The sequence below is a fragment of the Chiloscyllium plagiosum genome, chromosome 21, assembly GCF_004010195.1.
Source record: "Chiloscyllium plagiosum isolate BGI_BamShark_2017 chromosome 21, ASM401019v2, whole genome shotgun sequence".
NCBI lineage: Eukaryota > Metazoa > Chordata > Chondrichthyes > Orectolobiformes > Hemiscylliidae > Chiloscyllium > Chiloscyllium plagiosum.
Genome location: NC_057730.1, coordinates 42,327,693 through 42,352,402, shown reverse-complemented (window position 1 = coordinate 42,352,402; position 24,710 = coordinate 42,327,693). Strand labels below are relative to the sequence as shown.

Genomic DNA, 24,710 nt, shown 5'->3' with positions numbered 1-24,710 from the left:
TCTATATAGCAAGTAGTATGTTAAGAATCTATCCCATAGATTGCAGGATCGAAAAACAAACAAGATTATGTCAAGCATTCAGTGCTCTTTAAATCCACCATAAGTGTGTCTTATTTTCTTTACTACACTGCCTTTTTCCAATTTATTTTTAATGAAAGAGGCAATCAATAAGGAAATATCATTATGAGGAATTGATCTTTGTGTATGAGTTGCTTATTTGTACAATAAACATTTAATTACAAATATTGATATCTTACAATACATTTTCCATAACATGTTTGTCACAGAAATTTTATACAACATTTAGAGACTGCAGGGAAGCAAATCAAGCATCCTCACTGATTATATGATTTAATAAATAGATTTCCACATTGATACATGGACTATTTTTCATCTTCTTTTCACCTCAAATGGAATGTAATCTTGCCATTTCAGCAATGTAAGAAATTGAAAATTTTTACACAGGATAGTTCCAATTAAACCCAGTACAATAAATAAGTATTCACTGAAAATCAAACAAAAAATCTTGAGTAATCTCATCAATATGTGGCACTCCACTGTTTGCACTGATTGGTTGGCAAGAGGATTGAAATTGCTAAATGGGTTGCCATGGGGAATCCACCAGTCAATGATGCCTCTGCACACTCCCAACTGCCCCCAACCTAAGCAACATCCTTAACGAATTACAACTTTTAATATTTAGTCCAGTATCAAAGAAAGGAGTTTGAATTCAGGAGTTTCTAAGATTGTTAGAGGTTTCCTGATATTCCAATCATTTTAGAATAATTCCCAACAATATTGCTTGGTTCCTGAGAACTCCAATGCAATGCAGGCAGTTAGACAGGACCTTGGGCTCACGGCACACAACAGGTGACCCCACTACAGTATATACACTCTGACACACACACACACACACACACACACACACAAGTCTATGGGGTGAATTTGCATTTAAAGAATTGTGTTTGCAAATACATTCTATTTTGTTCAAAAAGCACACAATCTGCAGGCTCCATGTAATATTTGATAAATTCCTACTTTGGAAATAGAACCAGTCTGACTCAAGATTGGGACACAGGCAGACTCTAACCTCACACCTTTAATGCATTGTCTGAGCTGAGATGTCACCTTTTTTTTTAAGAAAACCTTAAGCTATCTCAAGAATGTGACTTAAAAGAAGTTCTGGGATTTACATATTAATGAACTGAAACCTATAACCCATTCGAAAAGATGAAAGACTTAACAGCAATTTACATTTGTTCAATTTATCATTTCAGTTGCATGACACTGTAATCTTTTGCAATAAATTCTGTGTCTTATTATTCTGTTACACACCTACCTGACAAAGCAGCAGCGCTCCGAAAGCTAGTGCTTCCAAATAAACCTGTTGGACTATAGCCTGGTGTTGTGTAATTTTTAACTTTGTCCTGAGAATGAAACATGAGAGGCAAATCTTATGATTCTAACTGATATTATTACCAGACAAGTCAGATCCAGACACACACACACACACACACATAAGTCTATGGGGTGAATTTGCATTTAAAGAATTGTGTTTGTGTTAACTGGCTTGATAAAGCATAGTTTGATTTGTTTGGTTTTAATGAAGTAGTAGATCATTGAAACAAAAGCACAGAATGCTGCAGATTTTTCTTTGATGATAAAACAGATGTCTGCTATGAAAGAGTCGAAGATAAAATAGAATAAACCAAATCATTTACTTTGAATCTAAACTCAAAGATCTTTAACCACACAATAAAACTACTCCCATTAATCCCAAAACACCACCGCGTGGATTGAAAAGAAACAAATATCTTTTATATCTATCCAATTCACACCCCGGTACAGTATCCAAAACCCTACTCATACAATACTTTCAACAGAGTCACTTACCTAACACCTTGGTATGTTTAAGTCATTCATTACATCAATTTTTAAACTGATACTGCAAACAGCTTCTTTCTGGATCTATTAGTATAAACGTGCTTAAACTACTCAGGTCTAAGTACCCTTTTCAGGGTTTCGTTCAACATTTCTGGTCGAGGACTGATGCCATTTCTTCACCTAAGTTAAACTAGTTTACTTTGGGATACCCTGAGGTTATGAAAGATAGTATGCAAATATATGCCTATCAGTCTTATAAACTCAAGACAGTAATGGCCACAATGCAAAAGATGTGCCCTCATTAGCCACATTAAAACACTTTGATCTTGAAAGATTTACTGATTTTATTGGAAATATGAAGAACTTCCACAGCAAAGTGGTTATCAGTTTACCAACTTCTGATCATGATAATTAGTGGCAGATCTCCAGAGGGCACCCTTTTGATCCCCATTCCTTCATGCTTCTGCGTATTTGAAAATAATATCAAATATTCATATCACACTCTGTTTCTGGCCAAAACCATTTCATCTTAACATCTGCTCATGTTACCAAATGCTACAACAGTAAAACACTTCCTTTCTTTCCCTTGCAGCAATCCTTTTACAGTATGCTTCTATAATCAGTAGTAGTCAAAGCTGCAGTATCGTTTTCCAATCACTTAGGTATTAGCATAACTCTCTCCCACTGAAATCAGCCATACAGACCATAATCAAAGCTTGTTTCTTATAGAAAATTCATACTTTCAGTGCTAACAATAATATCAGGACTACTGAATTTAAAATATCAGGAGGTCCAAACAAACCAAATTGGTAAACATTTAGATGGGAATGATCATATGGTTTACTTGTATGGAGCATTAACATTGGCATGGACTGCACAAGTCTATTTCGGTGTCAAATATCCCATGCCATCAACATCTAAGTGTATGAGACTGAAGTTTTCTGAGCTTTCTGAACATAATAAATGTGAATGACTTAATTGTTGAAATTCTGGTTAAGTCAATCTTTTGTCTAGCTACTTCCTTCACTGTCACCCTCTTACCCTTCGAGCACTGATTAGGTGCTCCAATCCCTCCACTGAGTAACATTCCCAAAGAATTCTATTTGTCTTTTTTTGGTATTATTTGAACATACTTTTGTTCTCCCAGTTTCACTCAGTACTTGTTAGTCAGTCCTTTTCTCCACTCAGATTACCCTTAGGATCTTTAAGCATCACATTGCAAAGTTATTGATTTTCGTTTCTTCCTCTTTCCCAATGCTCCAAGCAACACATCCATAATTCATTACCAACCAGACATAACAGAATCTCATTTCAAGATTCAGGTTGATGTTTTCTTATAATGTTGCTTAATTTAGTAAGAACACTTTTGACTTGTCAAATCATTTCTGATTTTAAACACTACATTTGATATTGGATTTTACCGTGTTTCTTAGATAGTGGAATTAATTAAGGATGAACAATAAATGTTGGCCTAGCCAGAGTCACCCTAATCCTATAATTGAATTTTAAAAATGACTTGATTGACTATTCTAACTTGATTTATTGCAATGCTGCACACCGTAATGTCTTTTTTCCTTTGTATCTTACCATGGTATGTGCATACTTGAATCTGAGTGGCAATCTAAAACTACCATTTTCATTCACAATTGTTAATTAATTTTTGGAAGCCTTCAGTTATTGCTGTAAGTACAATGTCACTGACATAGTGGATGCTGATGAATCTTCCTCCCAACTTTATAAAATCCATCTATTCTGAGAATGTGATCACTATATATGCAGAGTCCAGTGAGAGAACACAATCTTACTGAATCCCTTTTGATTGCTTTCTAATCAGAGTTATTCCCATATTTTATCACTGAGCTGACTGTATTTGACTGTTTCAAATGCTTTACCTCTGGTGACCAGTACGAGATTGGATGATGCAAAAGCATTGAGCCACATATACCCACGTTTTAATTTGCTGATGTGCACAGAGAAAACTGTCCAATGGACTACCACAGGCTTAGTGCAACCTGCCAACAACCAGATCTCAGCTTCATCTATGCTCAGGACATTTTTTGCACCATCCAAACTCCTATCCTTTATACACTGAACAAAGTCCTTAACAGAGGCATTACAAAGCTTACGGACTATACCGCATAACACACTTCACACTAAATACCTCTGAAATCTCTATTCCTGATGAAGGGCTTTTGCCCGAAACGTCGATTTTCCTGCTCCTCGGATGCTGCCTGACCTCCGGTGCTTTTCCAGCACCACTTTAAGCTAGATCTCTGAAATCATTTCCATTGTACTCCACCTCCCCAACATCAATGCTGAAAGATCTGCATACCTATACAGATGGTTAGAAGCTAATCTATTTGGGAATGATTTTAGATGAGATTCCGTTCTTCTGAGGACATCTGAAGGAAACAAACTTCAATCAAACTTGCAGATCTAAATGGGACTGATTCTGGACATCAGCCCTTGCCCTACCAAAAGCCTCAATAGAATACAGTGTATCTGTCAGGCATAGGTCATCTCACATACATCTTATTGACTCCCAACTGAATGTCACAATGTGCGTTGTAACTGGAACCCTCTGCTCAACATCCCTCCCTTGGCTTCCTCTCCTTATAAATTTCACTCCGTCATTTGATTGATGAAAACTGACAAGCTGACTGAAGTCATTCATACATACATCCCCATAGAGACATATTCACTCCATCCACTGCCCACCTTCTATCTCACCACTCCATTTGTAACACATTTCTTGAGAAAAATCTACCAGCATGCATGCTTTGGATAAAGGAATCGGAAATACAGGACATGACTAACGTCTTCTTTGCAACAAATCCCATATGTCAAATAACATGCTTTGAATAGCATGGTGAGAGAGTGGTCCAAAGGAAACAGGCTTAGGACAAGCCAGAGCCTTTTGTAACGATCTTTAGTGCTGAGCCACAGTACAAACCCCTTATGCACTTACGAGACACAAACAATGCTGCACATTACTGATGACTGTGCCCTGTACAAACTAAGTGGCAGACTTTAAACTTTAAGGAAGTGACTGCTGACTCCAGAAATTTTCACTTACTAAATAATAAATTGACATTTAAGCAACCTATCAACGATAATTAAGATCCAAACATTTCCTCTCCCTTCTGAGAAAGTTCAGAATATTTTTTAAAAATTATTCTTAATCACTTTGTTTATTTTCTTTTAAACTACTCTTTTATGTACTTGTTCCATTTTCCCCAAGACATCAGGGAAATAAATCTAGAATGAGAGACATAGCCTTCAGTTTATGAACTGATACAGTGCAAGTCAACATGATCGTTAGGGTAATACAAGAAGCAAACAAGCAACAAGAACCACCTGTAACTTATTTCAGCTCCTTTAGATTTTGCAATATCAGAAACTTAATGCATTGAGATTGTGATTTTTATACAACACTCCAAATGGTAGCTCAAGAATCTGTCAGAACTACGATGTATGTATGTATAAACAGTGAAATAAATTCCAAACTACATTAAAAAAACACTGCTTACCTTTCAATCTCAATTTAACAAAGTGAATTACAATTTAAATCGCAAAGCTATGCCACTCCTAATGGGTTAGACTTAATATGGCTTGAGCAGTTTTAGCAAGGACAATTAATTTGAACAAATTAGCTAGATTCCGCTAAAGAATGTAGTTAAACATTCAGAGTGACCACATGCTGGAATTCAAATTCCCAACCCATTGGGAGATAGTTTCCTGCTCAGAACTGCTCACATTTTTGTAATCGGCCTCAGCCATCCCAAAATAACGTTTCAAGGAGAAGTCAGATGTTACCATATAGAGAACGAAAAGGAATCAAAATAACCAAATGAACAGTTAGCCAATGTTAAACGTGACTGTTTATGAAGTAGAAGGGAACAGGCATAGAAAGTAAATCAGAAGTTTAATGTCAAGAATTTTCTTTTCCTAGAAGGCTGATGGGACAAGTTGTGGATTCACACGTAAGGACGGACTTTCACCCCAGAATCGAGAGTTGAGAGATTCTGTGGCTTGCTATGCCCAACTAGGAGAAACGTCCACAATGTTGTTCTGGAAGCAGGGAAGGGAGGGAGCAGGATGGATGAGAACATGCCACTCCCGTAAGCAATAGAGAATGGTTTCTATTCAAAACCCATCCACTTACACAAATGGGCTTATTATCTGAGCAATCTCCTGTTAACAATTGAAGGGCAGACTGATCGATTCCAGCACCGGCTCTCTTGTGGCCCAGAGGTAGTGTCCCTATCCCTGAACCAAGAGACCCGGATTCAAGTGCCACCAGGTCCAGAGGTCTGTAATAACATTTCTGAACAGGTTAAATTAAAAAAAATTGATTTCATTACAAGAGACTCTTGTGCTGCAATGATAGTGCCCCCAATTCATACCAGATTCCGGAAGAAGGGGTTATGACCGAAACGTTGATTCTCCTGCTCCTTGGATGCTGCCTGAGCTGCTGCGTTTTTCCAGCAACACATTTTTCAGGCCTGGGTTCAAGTCCCACCTGCTCCAGAGGTGTGTAATGACATCCCTGACCAGGTTGATGTGAAAAATATGTTCGACTCCAGCACATTCTCCATCTCAAGAAGTACAAGTAGTACCACCCACAGCATTGTGGACTCAAACATTACAGGAAAGCTTCAAACAATCCAGGATTCAAAAATGTAAGCATATTCATACACAGGAACAATTTTGTTCACTGATCTTCTCTTTCCATGTTATGCCAATAGATTGCAAAATAATTTGTTTCATCATATTCTTCAGCAAGCTCTACATAATATTTTCGTACTTCCAAACCTTATTGTAACACAATTAAAATTATAGTTGATTTCACTCTTGATGCTGTCTTGAATAAGAATGGAAATGAAAAAAGATCTTACTTCATTGTGTGAAAAATAAATCCATAATGTTGTAAGTCCCTTGTTGAAGGCAATACTGCCCTTTTGGAAACCCCTGTTCTTCCTGAACACGAGTACAATTCATTTAGTTTTCACACTTACTTGCAATGCTCAGGTAGATAAATGGACTGGTCTTGTTTTCCCCATTCTTTTCGTTGACTGCTTGAACATAGTATTTTCCTGCATCTGCTGCAGTTGCTGAAAGCACCACCAGCTGATTGTTGAGAGTTATAGCTCTGTTAACAAACAAAAAAAAAATGAGTTCTCCTAGCCAAATCTTATGTCGACTAATCATTAGAAACATGCAACAAAAGTAGCTGACAAAGTCTAATGCTGGGAGTTTGAGTACTGAAAAGTCCTTCAATAATCACTTAAAAGTAGCCAATTTTTCAAAAATCAATTCATCCCAAAGTCCTTCATTTTCATTGCTGTGCAGCCAAGCATTATAACTTTTCTGCACCACAGCATTGCAGAGGATGCTTAGTGACCTAAGAGGCCAGTTAATCTGTTTTTAAGCTGTAAGAGATGAACGGTCATAACATTAGGTGCATATCCTACTCTTCTTTGGAAACATGCCATCGAACCATTGAACTCTACACAAATAAATAGCAGAACCTTGGTTTATAGTATTACCTAAAAGATAGCACGTCCAGTAAGTACATTCTTATTGCCCTGAAGTTACATCTAGATATTTTTGAAATCACTTATGTGAGAATAAATTTATTCCTTACGCAAAGGCATGCATTCTACCTGCTGCGTGAAAAGGATACTTACGTTAAAAGTATATGAACAGGTAAAACAAAGACATGTCATGTCTCCTGAAATTAATGATTCATAATCAATGTGAATATACTAACTGTGAAAAGAACTTCGCTCACTGAGAAAAACAGAAGAACATTACAAGCATGCATTTACAATCTTGAAAATGTTATATGTGCCAGGGTTAAGTTATAGGCGAACAATTTCGTGAGTGCTTATTGAATTACAACTCTGATGAGTACAATGTCAGCTCATGTTAGTTAGTTTAGAACTTGCCTCTCTGAATTACTTAATGTAAGAGGTAATTGCTAAATGTCTACAAACACTTCTGAAAGCACTGAAGAATCATTCATGATACATTGTGATCAGAAAACATTTGGATCTCAAAGCAAATATGAGCTATATGAGCTGACTGTTTTTTCTCACTGCACTTTATGAAAAGCTGGGTGGCAGGGTGAAATGTGAGGAGGATGTTAGGAGATTACAGGATGACCTGGACAGGTTAGGTGAGTGATGAAGGGCTTTTGCCCGAAACGTCGATTTTGAAGCTCCTTGGATGCTGCCTGAACTGCTGTGCTCTTCCAGCACCACTAATCCAGAATCTGGTTTCCAGCATCTGCAGTCATTATTTTTACCAGGTTAGGTGAGTGGACAGATGCACGGCAGATGCAATTTAATGTGGATAAATGTATGGTTATCCACTTGGGTGGCAAGAACAGGAAGGCAGATTACTACCTAAATGGAGTCAAGTTAGGTAAAGGGGCAGTACAAAGAGATTTGGGTGTTCTTGTACACCAGTCAATGAAGGCAAGCATGGAGGTACAGCAGGTACTGAAGAAAGCTAATAGCATGCTGGCCTTCATAACAAGAGGGATTGAGTATAGAAGCAAAGAGGTTCTTCTGCAGCTATACAGGGCCCTGGTGAGACTGCACCTGGAATATTGTGTGCAGTTCTGGTCTCCAAATTTGAGGAAGGACATTCTGGCTATTGAGGGAGTGCAGCGTAGGTTCACGAGGTCAATTCCTGGAATGGCAGGACTATCTTATGTTGAAAGATTGGAGTGACTGGGCTTGTATACCCTTGAGTTTAGAAGACTGAGAGGGGATCTGATTGAAATGTCTAAGATTATTAAAGGATTGGACACCCTGGAAGCAGGAAACATTTTTCTGCTGATGGGTGAGTCCTGAACCAGAGGACACAGCTTAAAAATAAGAGGTAGGCCATTTAGGACAGAGTTGAGGAGAAACTTCTTCACCCAGAGAATGGTGGGTGTGTGGAATGCTCTGCCTCAGGAGGCAGTGGAGGCCCAGTCTCTGGATTTGTTTAAGAAAGAGTTGGATAGAGCTCTCAAGGTTAGTGGAATCAAGGGTTATGGAGATAAGGCAGGAACAGGATACTGATTGAGGATGATCAGCCATGAGCATAATGAATGGTGGTGCAGGCTCGAAGGGCTGAATGGCCTACTCCTGCACCTATTGTCTAAATGACCTACATTTCTCAGCTTTTTAAATTTTTTGTTTATAACTTGATTTTTTTTCTACATTTAAACAAATGTTATTTCTCAGTGCATCGCCTTAAACTTAGAATCCATGATCCTAAAATATTTGGTCACTTTTCTTAATCTTCTCCATATCTGGAGCCTTTGATTAAAGTTTAGTTTAGTATCTCACAGTTAACAACACACCATTGTTAACATGTAATAAAGGATTAGCATGGCAGCTAAATTTTATCTTCTGTGACCCTGTCTTTGAAATATTTAGATTATGGTGTCTTGAGATTAAAGCTATTTAGCGAATTTAAAAAGTGCAGAAAAGACAAATTGGTACCCTGTTAAGAAAAACTTTGGCAAGGAGAAGTTTTATTTTCACTTAATGTTTTGTTTTACAGTGAATTTTACAAACCTAACAAAATCAATGCAAGTCTTTGTGTAAAAATGAACTGAAACATCTGTCATAAATTTCAAATAAGCAAAACTTGTGAGCAACATTCCAAGAACCTACATACACATGAATATTCAGATACAGGTACAAAACTGAAAATGACAGTAAGCCAGTTAACAACTGAAGCCAGAGAACTCTGCAACAAATTAGAAACTGACAGCAACTGGAGATAGAAATTTTTCTCAGCTACTAAACTGATATTATTCTTCTTAAAACAGCCTTGTTGAAAATATCCTTTAAGCTGGTGTGTACATAGTATATGTTGACAAGATATGGAATTTCTAGTCCACATGTTTATTACATTTTCTAATTCTGCATGTCAAGTGACTACAGGGGCTAGCCACTTTTATTTGTCATTGAATGACACAAACTGTAAAACAGACTGAGCCTCTATTAACTCTCATTCATTCTAGCTGTGGTTATGACCTGGAGTTTCATACTCAAAGCACAAGTTTCCAACATGCATGCTGCAAGCCTATCTTTCCAATCTACTCATAATACAATTAAAAATGCCTCTTAATTTCAACGATAAGGCACACCTTATTCTCATAATCATAATATTATATATGCACCTATTATTTCTAGATTCTTCAACAGTCAACAGAACAGCGATTGTAACAAAGAATTGTGGGCGGCACGGTGGCACAGTGGTTAGCACTGCTGCCTCACAGCGCCTAAAACCCGGGTTCAATTCCCGCCTCAGGCGACTGACTGTGTGGAGTTTGCACATTCTCCCAGTGTCTACGTGGGTTACCTCCGGGTGCTCCGGTTTCCTCCCACAGTCCAAAGATGTGCAGGGTCAGGTGAAGTGGCCATGCTAAATTGCCCGTAGTGTTAGGTAAGGGGTAAATGTAGGGGTATGGGTGGGTTTCGCTTCGGCGGGTCGGTGTGGACTTGTTGGGCCGAAGGGCCTGTTTCCACACTGTAATCTAATCTAAAAAAAGGTTGATTTTACCCAACAGTGGTTACTTTAATTTTAGTCTTCGTGATATGATTAAATAAAAATTACAATTTTCAGCACAGAATAAAATTCATAGAAAATTCACTACAAAGCCTTATAACTAAACAGCAGCTTTAATGAATAAAATGCCTAGTCATTTCACAAGCACTATGTAAAACAAAATATGATACAAGTAGGATTTGAGGCACAACTTAAATGAGAAAGATGACCTAGAGAGCTAGGGAAATAATTTCAAACTTCATCTCCAAAGCAATTTAAGGTGTGACCTGCAAAGGTAAAGCAATTAAAACTGGGGATGCTCAACAGGTCAGTGAGAAAGATGCAGATATCTTGCAGAGGACTGAGAGTTTGGAGGAGTTGAGAGAAATTGAGAGCAGCTAGGACGCAGAGTAATTTAAGAGCAAAGATAAAAATTGTAAAAGCAAGACATTTCTTAACTGGGAAAATATAGATCAGCAAGCATAGCTGTGATAAAGAATCTGGACTTGGCGGCCCTTGTCTTAAGATGACAAATTGGAGAATACAATGTGGGGAGCCAACCAGCAACATGCTGAAATAACTGAATCAAGAGGCAACTCAAGCATGAATTGGGGTTTCAGCAACAAGTGAGCTGAGACGAGAGGAAGTTGGACAATGTGTTGGAATGGCAACAGGCAGTCTTCACCATGGCCTGAATGCAAAATAGGAAACTCATCTCTAGTTGAAATGGGATACGAAAATAGGGGACAGACTAGCTTAATCTCAGACTACTGTCAGGGATAAGGATAAAGTCAGCAACTATCTCTTTGAGATTCAGGAGAAGGGAGTTATAGTCCATTATCTATGGACTGGCCTCAGTTTGCAAAAAAAAAATACTTGCACATCAAGAAGTCAGAAGTGGAAAGTAATATTCCGTCTTCTCATGAAGAAAACAGACCACTTCAATAAATAACGTACTGTTACACCTAATCTGGACAGCGCACTGAAAATCAAGCCCCATTATTCCTGTAGTTACTAAAACAAATGCACGATTTTAAAAGGTACACAGAATTCTCTGGTTTACCTGTCTTTGACCATCAGCATGGAGGTTTCTGTACTTAACAACAGTACTTGTAATAAATAACAATTCTAACAACTTATAAACAATTATGAACCATCGACACATAACCCTTCTAGGTAAAATTCTAACCATAAGGCCATAAAACATGACGGAAATACAGCATTTAGCCTATTGAGTTTACCCTACAATTTAACAAGATCACCATTGATCTAATAACTTTCAAGTGCACAATCCTGCCTTTTCTCCAGATTTTAAGAAGTAGGTATTGCAGACTGAGAGAAAGACTAGAAAGGCAATTCAATGGTCCCTTTCCCTTGAGTCCGCCGTGATGATCGCTTTGACTTATCAAGACAGTGCACCACTTCCAACTTTGTCCAGGTATTTTCACTTGCCTGCATAAACAAAGGATGGCTGACTCACACTTATGAACTCTGTGACTTGGTTCAGAGCCACAGTTTACAGCAACAGATAACGAAAAATTAAGTGTTCTTTCTTCAGATTTGAGGTGGCTTTTACAGTAGAGAGAAGGCACAGCTCCTTCTTCCCCTTTGGAGGTCTGATGACTTTTCTCTTAAACATTCACATCTCAAGCTGTTCAACCACCTGGGAGCCATAGTTATTGGCAGGCAGAAGGCCTCTGTCAATGATAACTGGTCACCATACCAGTTTAATTAGTTAATTGTTGCTGGTTGAAGCCCCATTCATACCATCCCTCGACCCCTGCACATCTGTAACCAGACTTTCCCCCCTGCTTGAAAAGATAGATCTAACTCACGAAAACAGGTTCATCGTCCTCCATTAAACACAGAAGTGGTCAACCAAACCAAACCAAACCAAACCAAACTCAACCAAACCCACCTGTCTTTGGGGTGGTTGACTTCCCTCACCTCTCACTCTGCTGCATTGTTGAAACTGCATGCTAAATCTCCTCAGTTGCTTTGACCAGGTGCAATTTTTTAAGGCTAAAAATCACACAACACCAGGTTATAGTCCAACAGGTTTATTTGGAAGCACTAGCTTTCATTCATCAGGTGGTTGTGAAGAATAAGATCATGCTCACAGTATTTATAGCCAAAGGAGTCCAGTGTGATGGAATTGTGACATAGTAAACAATCTTAGATTAAAACTTTTATCTTTCATAATAGGATATGCTGGTTTCTGTTCTTTGATATGTAAACCCCAGAGCTTCTTAAAGTTGCATTCTCAAGATAGCTCAGGTTTTTAAACAATAGGTGGGAAGTCTGTCATGTCCCAATGCAATGTCAGGCTGACAAACCCTCTGTATACTTTTACAGAGTTTTACATGGATTCGTGCAGTTTTTGTGCAAAATAAAATGTAATTCTGCAAAAACAAATTCACCCCATAAGCTTATATGCGTGTGCATGTAGGAGTGACAGATTGAGTGTGAATGTGACTGCGTGCGTGTGGATGTGAGTGCATGTGACAGTGTGTGTGTGTGTGTATATTAAATCACACGGGAAATCGATCGTCAACTTATCGGATCACACCCTTTAACTGTAAGAGATCAAAATTCTTAGCAGGGGGCTGAATTTCTGCCCCACCACTAAAATGGACCCCATGAGCCTAACAGCAGACATGGAAGAATTCATTAGAACGAATGAGACTCCGGGAATCTTTTTCAAGATGCCAGCAGTGATCCCAATGACTCTACTGATAAACTGGAACAGTCATCACAGGGATCCATGGAAGAGCAGCAAAGTAGGGGTCAACTTGGACCCGACTAGAAAGCCGCTGCCCTGGGTTTAACATGTATGCTCAAACTGTCAGGAAATATGTGAATGCCAGATTCATCAGTTGCGCCCACAAAGTGCAGCAGAACATCATCCGATCACAACGTAACGCCATCCATGCTCTCAAAACCAATTGCAACTTTGCCATCAAACCAGCAGATAAAGAAGGAACCATTATCATTCAGAACAGAATAGATTACTGCAAGGAAATGTACCGACAACTGAACAACCAGGAATACTACAGGCAACTACCAGCTGATCCAACCAAAGAGCACACCCGTGAACTAAAACCATTGACCAGGACTTTGCATCCAGTCCTTGAAAGTTCCTTAATAACCTCTCATGTAGGTGACTTCTACTGCCTTCCGAAGGTACACAAAGCCAACACACCAGGACGTCCCATCGTATCAGGCAATGGGACCCTGTGTGAGAAACTCTATGGCTATGTCAAAGGCATCTTGAAACCCATTGTACAGGGGACCCCCAGCTTCTAACATAACACACCAGATTTCTTACAGAAACTCAGCACCCACGGACTAGTCGAACCGTGAATATTTCTTGTCACAATGGATGTGTTAGCACTCTACACCACTAGCATCCCCCACAATGATGGCATCAGGGCAACAGCCTCAGTACTGAATACCAACAACTGCCATTCTCCAAGCACCGTGCTACAACTCACTCACTTCACCCTCCACCACAAGATTTTCACCTTTGACAATCAGTTCTGCATCCAGACATTTGGAAAAGCCATGGGGACCAAATTTGTACCCCAATATGCCAATATCTTCATGCACACATTTGAACAAGACTTCTTTTTTGCACAGGACCTCCACCAACACTATACACCAGACATATTGATGACATTTTCTTCCTCTGGACCTATGGTGAGGAGTCATTGAAACAACTACACAGTGATATCAATGAGTTTCATCCCACCATCAGACTCACCATGGACTACTCTTTACTATCTGTCTCATTCTTGAACACATGCATCTCCATCAAGGACGGACACCTCAGCACCTCACTGTACCGCAGACCCACGGATAACCTCACGATGCTGCATTTCTCTAGCTTCCACCCGAAACATATTAAAACAGCCATCCCCTACAGGCAAGCCCTATGCACACACAGGATCTGTTCAGATGAGGAGGAATGTGACAGACACTTGAAAGTGCTCAAGGATGCCCTCATAAGAACAGGGTATGATGCTCAACTCATTGACTGCCAGTTCTGACATGCCACAGCGAGAAATCGTAATGACCACCTCAGAAGACAGACACAGGTTGCAACAGACAGGGTACCCTTCATTGTCCAGTACTTCGCGGGAGCTGAACGACTACGCCATGCTCTTCGCAACCTTCAACACATTATCGATGAGGAAGAGCACCTCGCCAAGACCTTCCCAGTGTCTCCACTTCTTGCTTTTAAACAACCACCAAACCTCAAACAGATCATGATTCACAATAAACGGCCCAGCTTTCAGGACAACACTTGCCACAACAGCCACTGCAAGGTGTTTCAGAGTATTAAAACGGGTAACACCATTACACGTGGGGACACCTCCCATCATGTATGCAGCAAGTACTCATGTGATTCTGCCAACGTGATGAATCTCATTCGCTGCAGGCAAAGATGCCCTGAGGCTTGGTACATTGGCCAAATAGACACAACGACAACGGTTGAATGGACACAGCACAACAATCACCAGGCAGGAGTGTTCCCTCCTAGTCGGGGAACACTTCAGTGGTCCGGGACATTCGGCCTCGGACCTTCGGGTAACCATCCTCCAAGGCAGACTACGGGACAAGCAACAACGCAGAGTGGCTGAGCAGAAGCTGATAGCAAAGTTTGATACCTATTGGAATTCCCTCAATCGGGACCTTGTGTTCATGTCACACTACAGGTGACACCACTGCCCGACATACACACACACACAGACACCCCTACACACTCAAACACCCATGCAGACCCTCTCTCTCTCAGTTGCACACACATACACCTCCCACACTCACACCGACACATCCACCCTCTCACACATACACAATCGCACTCTATCACATACACACACTCAATCTGTCGCTACTACATGCGCACACATATAAGCGTATGGGGTGAATTTGTTTTTGCAGAATAACTTTTATTTTGCTCAAAAATTGCATGAGTCCATGTAAAACTCTGCAAAACTCTACAGAGGAGTTGTCAGTCTGACATTGCATTGGGACACAGACAGACTTCACACCTATTGTTTAAAAACCTGAGCTACCTTGAGAATGTAATTTAAAAGAAACTCTGGGATTTGCATATCAAAAAACAGAAACCAACATATCCCATTATGAAAGATGTAAACTCTAATCTAAGATTGCTTACTGTGTCACATCTCCATCACACTGGACTCCTTTGACTATAAATTCTGTGAGCATGATCTTATTCTTCACAACCACCTGAAGAAGGAACGGCGCTCCGAAAGCTAGTGCTTCCAAATAAACCTGTTGGACTATAACCTGGTGTTGTGTGATTTTTAACTTTGTCCACCCCAGTCCAACACTGGCACCTCCAATTTTTTATGTGTGAGCCCTGAGTGTTGGTAGACTGTCTACACAAAGATTGATTTTGGATTCACCCAAAAAATAAATCAACTTAAGAAATGAAGCAATTTACAACTTTCTGCTCCCTTTCTCAGTCTGAAACTGTCCAAGGACGCTATTACATGCCTTTGAAGTTCCACCTGCTCCAGAGGCATGTAATAACATCCCTGAAAAGGTTGATTTAAAAACACCTAACTTGTTTATACATGGTATATATTCCAATCTTAATGATAACTGCAGCAATTGCCACAATAACATGCTTAGCTTAGGACAGTAACCTTTTCAAGGGTGACAGTAGTTTTAATTGAATTTTATGTATAAGATATCCATGAAGTTGAGATGGAATATAAAATATAAACATTATTATTACACAGTTATAAATTGAAGATGGAAATCCAATTCAGATTTAGGGGAACCTATCCAATAAAATTCATCTAGGGTCCTTTCAATAAGCACAAAAAAATCAGTTTTCACCAACCCAATTTGTGTTCAAGTCCAACCAAGAGTGGCACTTTCAGTTCCCCCCAAAAAATAACCATTTAACAACGCACCAGCTCAGAATTCAGTTAGAGCCGAAATAGGAAACAGACAACATTTTTGATCTTCAACAGTGATCAGTTTACTGCTATTGAATAATGCAACAGAACCGTAAATTTCCAGCAAGCTCATAGAGCTGGAAATTATGTTTTGATGCTGAAGCTTCCTTGCAGTTCCCACGTAATTCTGTAATTTGGTCTCGATGTCAATAATGTTTGTAGATTTATTTTTGATTAATATTAACAGGCTCAGAACCTGCTCAGGAACCAATACTATTCTTGAATAGACGCCTAGAAAGGCTGGCACAGATTGACAAGTTCATGGGCAATAGCCTATTTCTATCTGATATGGGTCTAGAAGACTAAGAAAGAGTCAAAACTCTCATGTGGGAAACTCATAAAAGTGCCTGGATAATAGCAATCATCAGCATAGCCAGGGATTGCAATAATAGTTATTTTACTGAAGTGCCTTAAGTGGTGTCCTCCATGTATGTTATCAGCAAATTCATTCACAGCCTTCCCAGAAATTCTAGTTTCATTATATTAATTGTGAATTCATGGAATTCAAAACATTTATGTATGTTTATTTTTAAATTTAAAATTATTGTAAATTATAATAACATTAGTTATTGGAATAACAAACAATTTAAATAAGAAAACAATTAATTTTATGGTCATTTTTCATTTAATTAAAATATATTAATTGCAATCACATTTGAGTATGCCCCTCTACATTCTGCCTACTTTTGATTTGTCCAATTACATTTCCATTATATGTATTTCAGAGAATCTGTTAAATGGCATGGTTGTTAACAAACTCCCACAAAACATTGCGCTTAGCATCAAGTAATGTTAAAAATCACACAACACCAGGTTATAGTCAAACAGGTTTATTTGGAAATACTGTACTAGCTTTCAGAGCGCTGTTCCTTCATCAGATAACTAGTGGCACAGGATCATAAGACACAGAATTTATAGCAAAAGATCACAGAGTCATGCAATTAAAATGATATATTGAACAAACCTAGATTGCTGTTAAGTTTTTCAGCTTTTAGAATGGATTGCAGGTTTTGATTCATTAATATGTAAATCCCACAATTTCTTTTAAGTTACATTCTCAAGATAACTGAAGGTTTTATAAAAAAAGGTGACACTTCAACTCAGACAATCTTATACTGTGTCACACTGATGCACACACTCTACCAAGCATGCGCACACACTCTCACATGTACACACACTCACACTCTCTCTCATGCACGCAGACACACAAGTCTGTGGGGTGAATTTGCATTTGCAGAATTATATTTGCTGATACATTCTATTTTGCTCAAAAAGCACACAATCTGCAGGCAGTGGATCCATGTAATATTTTATAAATTCCTACTTTGGAAATAGAACCAGTCTGACTCAAGATTGGAATACAGACAGACTCTAACCTCACACCTTTAATGCATTTTCTGAGCTGAGATATCACTTTTTTTTTTATGAAACCTTAAGTTATCTCAAGAACGTGACTGGAAAGAAGTTCCGGGATTTACATATTAATGAACTAAAACCTGCAACCCATTCTAAAAGATGAAATACTTAACAGCAATCTAGGTTTGTTCAATACATCATCTTAATTGCATAACACTGATCTTTTGCTATAAATTCTGTCCTGAAGAAGGAGCAGCAGTCTGAAAGCTAGTACTTCCAAATAAACCTACTGGCTGATAACCTGGTGTTGTTTGATTTTTAACTTTGTCCAACCCAGTTCAATATTGGCAGCTCCACATCAAATAATGTTGGCAGTGGAACTTTTAACTTCCTGGCATTATGATCATCTGATGATGTGAGTTGAGAAACCAAATCTAGCCAGAAGAGATTCAAATGCTGCAATCTCTGCTAATAGCAAGTTTTGGATATGCCATGATGGCATCCAACATAAAAGGAGTATTTCCAAATTTTGTTAGCCTGATTTTATTCTGCCTCAGCTTTTTGGCTGAATCCTTATTTTTGTCTTTGTTACGACTGGACTTAACCATTCCTGGTGGACATCTATGTTCTATCCTTCATAAACTAGACATGCATCCAAAGCCGTGGAGCTCAAGTTCTTACTTGCACCATTCACCCATCAGCCTTGTGCTTGCTGATCTACTTTGATTCCTAATATGCCTTATCTTTAAAGTTATCATCCTTGTTTTCAAATCTCCGTATTTTTCCTCCTTACCTCTGCTATTTCTTTCCAGTCCCACAACCATTCAGGATATTACAATTATCTAATTCTGGCCTCTTTAACATCCCCAGTTTTAAATGCTGAGCACCAGTGGCCATGCTGATTACAATGAAGGTACATGTTTAATTCACTATAATTTATCATGAGTTTTTTCACTGCCACCAATGCTCCTTGCTAAGCTGATATGATATGGGAAGGATGCCCACAAAAGTTTTCAGCAAAAATTTGGCTCAATCTTGATAACTGGTGAACAGGTTTACTACATATTACTTAATAGTTAATTACATTTTATCTGAGGTACACAGTGATCACTTGTGAAACACTGAGTTCAAGAATGAATTCACATTCTACTAATGAAACATTTTCACTGAGCTTTGAAAGCAAACACTAATAACTTGAAAACACACTGGTTAGTTCTGCCCAAGAATATACATCATGTTCTAATGCAAAGTTTATTGTGTAATGTCAGTTAATCCATTTAGGTATTAAATGCTTTACAAAAACAATAACAAGGACCTTGGCCGTAAGCTTCCTCTCTAAACCTTTTTCTGAATATATGTCTTTTTCCTCCTTTAAGATGCCTTTTAAAGCTAACTTTTTGACTAAGCTTTAAGACATTTGTCCTAACATTATCTTAGCTGGCTTGTGTCATATTTTATTTAAGAATGCTCGTGAAACATCTTGGGACGTTTCATTCATTTGAGAGACTAAATAAGTACGTTTGTATGACAAGGTCAGGCATTAAGCTCTCTCTCCAAATTTCTTTTTATTTGGAGAACAGCAGGTTGGGATTTACCTTACTAATGACTGGTATTTACAGGTATCAACAACAACAAAACAATCACAATATGTGGCTAGACCTACTCCAGCCACACTCAATTCCCATCAGCTTTTATCATGCCTCTGGGCTTATCTCAGCAGATATCAGAAACCTAATTTTGATTAGGTGGAGGTATACTTTAAAACACATATTTCAGGCTATTATTTAGCTATCATTATTTGTATTAGCTCTACGGTACTTGAAGCAATGCTGGCACCTTTTTGTTAACGGGAAAGACACAGCAGATTCACTCTAGAATTACGAAAGAACAAACAGAACCCATCAGTTCTGTATTTAAGTTTCAACCTGTGCAGCAAAACTGCAGGTAATACAGCTTGTGTTGGTCTGTGCGGAATAGTGACTGCAACAATAATGAGTTACAATCCGCTCGGATTAACATCAAGAAAAAGAAATGCCACTTGGTTTACATTTTCAGGGAAACAACTATAAAAACATTGTTTAAAAAAAATTCAAAACAGAACAAACTGTTGAAACAAGCACAATAACAAGACCCACAACCTATAATGTAATAAATACAGAGATAGAAGTTTGTTCACAAAGCATTACTTTAGCAGTTCCATGAAAATATTTTCCTCTCCACTGCCTGAACAATCTAGACTTACAAACCAAACGATGTGCACCTAAGGGTGGAAAATAGTGATCAAGCCTGAAAAAAAAGTGAACAATCACTCTGTCTCATCAGAACCTTGTACATAGCATAGGAGTAAGCTAGCAGTGACTGATGTCCAACATCAACAGAATGCACCCGCCAGGAATGCCAACTATCCAGTAGTTTCTCCAGAAAAGTTGATCAGCCAGCTGAACTCCCACAATCCACTGGTAAATGAACAGGAAACTTCAAAACTGGACTTCCTTCTAAATAAATGCTTCTTTTATAAGATTCAGTGGGTAAATAGATCCATTTTCGTCAAGGAATATGTAAGAATTTGTGCCAGTTGGTAGTCAGTCTGATCTTAGTAGGGACATCAGATTCTGTGTGCGAAAGAATGCAAGTGACATCAGGCTAGGCAATGTACCTGCAGGCATGGTACAGTATTTAGCAGCCTTAAGTTATTTAAGATAACCTTAACAGGGAAATTGAGATTTCTAATGCAGCACTGGTTGTGATTGGAGGCAGAGCTTATAACAAAACAACATATTCATTTGCCTGGTACATAAACAACAACAAGCTATTCTACTGAACTCTAAGTTCAGTAGAGGTTTACAGCACGAATAAACACAAACTTACAACCTACATGCATTTTACTGTATCCTTAGTCATCGGAGTAAAGTACAAAGTTTGTTCAACAAAACTATTTGAGATGAAGATGTTACTTGAGAGATCTCCATAATTTTGAACTCTAGAAGCCAGGCTCATTTTAGAAGTTAGTCAGCATCCTAAAGCAAAGACCATGGCCTCAATATTAACCCTCCTCATAATGAAGTGGAGTAGTAGATTTAAACCTTAAATAGCAGTGAACGTTTCCTTAACCCACAAAAGTATGTCGTCGTTCCCATTTTTTATGCTGTGGATTATGTGGAATGCAAGTACCTCATTCTGGACAGATGTGATATGTCTATATTTAAAACAGGCTTACCACAGTACCATAAACTTGATACTTCCCATATGGTTTTCACAAGATTCAGGAAACTCCCCAGTGAAAGCGAAGTGGTAGCTCTGAGCTAAAGGTAATGCTTTTGGCTTCCTTTCAGCTTATTGTAACCTTCCTTGAGCCCTTGCTACAACTGGCAGCATCCCAATACCAACCACAGGCTGGCGATGAACATGCCAACACCAGCAAGCCCAGATCTGCAACCTGCCCTGCATTCACATCTAGCCCCTGAATTCCAACCTTACATGTCATATGTCCCATGATCCTGATTACTGGGGACAATCTCCAAGGTATAATCCACCCAGCAACCTATCAACCTATCAATTTGGCCAGTTGCCAAATGTACAAACAGAAGAAATAATTATTTTGCATTTCTGTTATAAAATTCAATAAAACCTCTTCATTTCTATCCTTGTCAAGATTTCAACTGCACCACTGTTATTTTTCTCATCCATCTATAAATGTTTGGGTGACTGCTCCACTTGTAAATCTTTAGCTTGACATCAGGTCATAAATCACATTAAAGTGCATTGAATAATCATTATGAAAAAAAAACATGATCATTAAAAATCATGAGTAAAAATAAATATTTTTATGTAGTGCATGATTAAATATAACATTTCCTTCTCCAATTCTACTCTCATCCGCATCCTCCCAAATCAAAACACTAACTGCCTCAGTCAGGATATTTCAGTCCATAACCTAAACTGCTCTTATTGTTGCAAATGTACTCAATGGTCAATATGTTAGAACAGGTTAAGCTTTAATTATTTAAAAAGGAACCAAGCAGAGACTGTCTCATTTTTGTCCTCAAGGAAAGGAACAAGGAGCATTGAGCTAAGTAAACTTCGATTTCAATATTGTTCCAGGTGATGAATTCTTTAAACAAATCATTTGCATTTTACTATACTGTAATTGATAACATATGCTTCTTAAATATTTTCTGGAAAGATGCTCTGAATTACTGACCTAGAAACTTTGACATGCCACTTCAGGAATGCTACAGAAGGTAAAATGAGGTGGTTGTTGAAGAAACCACAGAATTCAATTTCTGTACCTTAATTGGGAGGCCCAATGTAGCCCAACATAGAGCTTTGGGCTTAATTTGATGAGTTGCAGAGAACAGGCAGCTCCCAGGCTGTTTAGATAGAAATGCAATCATGTACAAATGTCCTTCCTTGTCTTCTATAGTGATGTGATCGCTAACATGAAGGCAGCATATTGCAGGATCCACAAAAGAGGCACTAAGACAAAGCCTCCATCCTGACCAGGCTGCTGCCTGGAAAACACAAAACATGGTGTCAGGAGTAAAGCTGAGATTCAGTAAAGTGCTGTAAAAAATAGTCAATAAAAATGCTATAAGCATCTGAAATAAGTGCAAAGAGAGCAAAGAAACAGGCTACAGCTGAAACAATGGGCAAGAGAAAATGACTTGTTTTTCCATCCCACTCAGCAAAATGAAAGATGACCTGAAGCAAGACTGACAGTCCTCCATGTGTAACAGCAAAATTATGAAATTGCAAAAGCTTGATTTAATAAGTTACAGATCTCTATGCTTATTATTAGGAAGAGACTGTTTCAAAAAGAGTATTCCATCCTGCATCTCTCTGATGCACATAAAAAAGTGCAGAGTTTCTGAAAACCTTAAAGACACACTTTGAACAGCAATTAAGTGTAATTTACAAATGCTATGTGTTCAGCCACATATCTTACTGAATGGCGGAACGGGCTCAAAAGACCAGATGATCTACTCCTACTTCTTATATTCGAAATGTTCATGCCCAAGGTAAAAGATTTCATTGATGCAATTAACTCAGCTCTCAGAATTCTGTGAATTTGCATAATTAAAAGATGATCTAATTAAAAACAGCACTAAATTTAGCTGAAGAGATTCTGCAATGAGAGTGTGTCTATTGGGAGAGAAGAAGCTCACTCCTCGTCAATTAACATGTACAGAAGTGATGAAGTTAGAAATCAGCAAAGACAGCATATTCATGGCAGAACAGAATAGGTGCATTATTCTGATAATATTTCAGGTCAAAAGGACAGAACAATCCAAATCAAAGGACAACAAGCAAATGGTATGGAGGATATTAGACAAAGGAGGAGACGTATCCAGCATGGTGAAAGCAATGCTCTCACTGCAAGAAGAATTATTTTGCACACAAGAGTTGAAAGAAAGCACAATAAGCAGGTACAGCTGACTACGTGAGAGATATCTGCAGATGGTATCGATAAATCACCTACAGGATGCAACTGATCAGTCTAGGAGGTAAAAACAATGACTGCAGATGCTGGAAACCAGATTCTGGATTAGTGGTGCTGGAAGAACACAGCAGTTCAGGCAGCATCCAAGGTGCAGCGAAATCAACGTTTCGGGCAAAAGACCTTCATCAGGAATAAACGCAGAGAGCCTGAAGCGTGGAGAGATAAGCTAGAGGAGGGTGGGGGTGGGGAGAAAGTAGCAGAGAGTACAATAGGTGAGTGGGGGAGGGGATGAAGGTGATAGGTCAAGGAGGAGAGGGTGGAGTGGATAGGTGGAAAAGGAGATAGGCAGGTAGGACAAGTCCGGACAAGTCCTGGGGACAGTGCTGAGCTGGAAGTTTGGAACTAGGGTGAGGTGGGGGAAGGGGAAATGAGGAAACTGTTGAAGTCCACATTGATGCCCTGGGGTTGAAGTGTTCTGAGGCGGAAGATGAGGCATTCTTCCACCAGGCGTCTGGTGGTGAGGGAGCAGCGGTGAAGGTCTAGTCAAGCCAATGGGTTGATGCACAGCTTGTGACTGTCAGAATGATGACTGCAAAAGGATGATATCAGTCATCATGACATTCAGATAGATAAACGCCTACATCATGCAATATCAAGACCTCTACAGACCTGTGCACAGTGTTTCAAAATTACCATCCAAAATAGAAACACTACTAAAGTAAGGTTGAGGTAATGTGACAGAACTTTATTTGTGCTAAGGATCCCAATGCAATAGCATAAAAAAAATATCTGGGGTTCCAGACCATAGACAGTAAATACAAGCCACTCTTCTTAGGTGGAGAAAATCTAAAGCTTAGACTGTTAATGCTGACAAGCCAGAATAGATCAACAACAGGAAACAGAGCACAAAATTCCTGACAATAGGGTAGATCTTAGAAGAGTACAATGTGTTTACAAGGTTAGACTGTCATCCATGACAAAAATAGAAGTTGCTAGAAAAGCTCAGCCGGTCTGGCAGCATCTGTAGAGAGAAACGGAATTAATGTTGTAGCTTGAGTGACCCTTCCACAGAACCTATTCAGAGGGTTGCACAAAAGTTGCCAATTATATTCATAGATATTATCAATAAGAAAGCGAACCATCATGACTCAGAATCAGAAGTAGTTTTCTGGTATTGAAGGAGTCATTCAAAATATAGTGATTCAGAAATGGCTCTGTCAGATTGTTATTGGAGAAATATAGGGCCTTGGTTCCCAGCAATCTGCAACTTAATTTATGAGAGGCTAATGTGCAAAGGCCTGGATTTGTGCGACCCTGAGAGCTGATTTATGAAAAGCTTAATGCAGAGATACTACTGAGATAGGTGAGTAAATAAGATTTATTTATTCACTCGATTAGTTTATTTTTCCAATTTCTCTGAGCAGCATTAAATGACATTCTAGCATAATCTATAGTTACTACTTCAGAATATTTAGTAG

The 24,710-nt window shown here is 38.8% G+C and overlaps 1 protein-coding gene across 4 annotated transcripts in view; it reads right to left on the bottom strand.

Annotated features, from left to right (window-relative positions):
- The window catches only part of sdk1a (sidekick cell adhesion molecule 1a), an 856,101-nt gene that overhangs the window by 437,717 nt on the left and 393,674 nt on the right, over positions 1 to 24,710 (bottom strand). For all 4 annotated transcript variants that reach the window (XM_043711901.1, XM_043711903.1, XM_043711902.1 and 1 more), the window contains exon 5: positions 6,903 to 7,036. In XM_043711901.1, coding sequence (XP_043567836.1) covers positions 6,903 to 7,036 — 134 coding nt within the window. The remainder of the gene's footprint in view (positions 1 to 6,902; positions 7,037 to 24,710) is intronic.